This window comes from Dendropsophus ebraccatus, chromosome 9 (assembly GCF_027789765.1).
Source record: "Dendropsophus ebraccatus isolate aDenEbr1 chromosome 9, aDenEbr1.pat, whole genome shotgun sequence".
In the NCBI taxonomy this organism is placed as follows: domain Eukaryota; kingdom Metazoa; phylum Chordata; class Amphibia; order Anura; family Hylidae; genus Dendropsophus; species Dendropsophus ebraccatus.
The window spans coordinates 110,035,254-110,037,219 of record NC_091462.1 but is presented as its reverse complement, the minus strand read 5'-3'; the positions used below and the strand labels follow the sequence as shown (position 1 = coordinate 110,037,219).

Here is a 1,966-nt window from a genome sequence, read left to right as displayed (position 1 = left end):
ACAGAATATAATACAGTAAGAGGGGATCGTGTATATATAATGGGGGAGATTTATCAAGCAAGGTGTAAAGTGAAACTGGCTCAGTCACCCCTAGCAACCAATCAGATTCCACCTTTCATTTTCCAAACAGTCTGTGAGGAATGAAAGGTGGAATCTGATTGGTTGCTAGGGGTAACTGAGCCGGTTTAACCTTACACCATGTTTGATAAATCTCCCCCATTATATATACAGTATATATATAATTTTCTACAGATTTCTCGGCTTAGTACATGAGATATAAGGTTAAGTTCACATCTCTATTGCAGATTCTGCTCAATGCAGGAAACCAAAGCCGGACTGTCTGTTGTATAACAAACACCATTGGATCAGACTGACTTTAATGGGTCCATCTGGTAGACGTTTATGTAGCAGGATTCAAGCAAGTGATGTGTGACATGTATGGCCGCCTCCATTGATGGCCAGGGCCCTCAGTGTCTTGGGATTAGTGGAGATCCCAGATCCCAAACCCTCATCGATAATATTCCTCCTCCTCCCTATTTTGATGTCCATCTCACAAGTTTTATTAAAGCTTCTTTGACCTCTTTATTCCGTAAACTGTAGATCAGAGGGTTCAAGGCGGGAGTTACTATAGTGTATAGTATGGAGAAGATCTGTTCTGGTTCTTCTTCATATTGGGTTGGGGGTCGGATATAGACACAAACTCCTGTCCCGTAGAAGAAGAGAAGGACAGTGAGGTGGGATGAGCAGGTGGAGAAGGCCTTTTTCCGGCCTTCGCTGGAGGCAATGCTTAAGATGACCCTCAGAATCCGAATGTAGGACATTAAACTTATAGTGAACGGGAGGAACCCCAGTAACAGTGTGTCAATGTAGATGGCGGCATAGAAGCCCAAGTCAGGACAGGAGATCTTGGCCAGAGCTTTCACGTCACAGTAAAAGTGTTGGATGTTCTTGGGGTGGCACCAAGTGGTGGTTGAAGCAAAACTGGTCAAGAAGCCCGAATTCATGGCGGCAGATACCCAGGCCAACACCAGGATCCAGATACATCTCACCCTACGCATAATATGGTGGTAATGTAGCGGACTGCATATAGCAATGTAGCGGTCATAGGCCATGATGGTCAACATAGCTACCTCAGCACTTATCATAAAGGCGAAAAAGTACAACTGGGACAAGCATTGATGGAAGGGTACCATGTTGTTTCCAGAGAGTAAGATGTCCAGCAGCTTAGGGACAGTGACCGAGGTGTAGCACATATCTACCAAGGAGAGATTGCAGAGAAATAGGTACATAGGGGTGTGTAAATGGGCGTTCATGGTAAACACCGCTACGATAGCCCCGTTCCACATTAGGCTGAAGAGGTAAATTAAGGAAAACCCAATGGAAATGAGGGAATTCTCTTTAGAGTGGAGGAAGAATGGAAGAAGGTAGAAATCTTCTCTGGAAGTGTGATTCATCGGGAACATGGTGTGGTCTCTCTGTAAGATATCAGATATCGGATGTTGTATGGACCATAGAGTGTGACCAATGACATAGACGTCACATCCAAAGGATAAACCTACATTATAAAGTCTATACACATATATACAAAAGTATATACCGTATGGACCACAGAACGGGAAGCTTGGGTTCATCTGAACTGGAACTTGACAACGGTCATTGGCTGATAGTTTCTTTAGGTCCGACCCCCAAATCATCGGCTGCCGAACGTGCATCACTACGTGTAATAACGATGTGCGGCTGATGGTTAACAAATAAGCCGCCATACATCACCTCTCCCCGCTCCCGGTCTTCTCCTACCCTCTGCTTGCTTCCCGACACTTTGCTCTGCAGTTCAGTCCAATCATTGGCCGGGACCGCCGAAGCAAGCAGAGAGCAAGAGAAGGCAGGGAGCGTGGAGATGTAATGTATAACAGTTTAGGACAAGGGCTGCACGGACATCGCTAAGGATAAATATACATCCAGTCCT

At 45.3% G+C, this 1,966-nt stretch overlaps 1 protein-coding gene across 1 annotated transcript; it reads right to left on the bottom strand.

Moving 5' to 3' along the window:
* Window positions 1-533: 533 nt before the first annotated feature.
* Window positions 534-1,454, bottom strand: LOC138801856 (olfactory receptor 2T29-like). Its single transcript, XM_069984957.1, has one exon. The coding sequence runs from the start codon at window positions 1,452-1,454 to the stop codon at window positions 534-536; it is 921 nt and encodes a 306-aa protein (XP_069841058.1).
* Window positions 1,455-1,966: the final 512 nt, after the last annotated feature.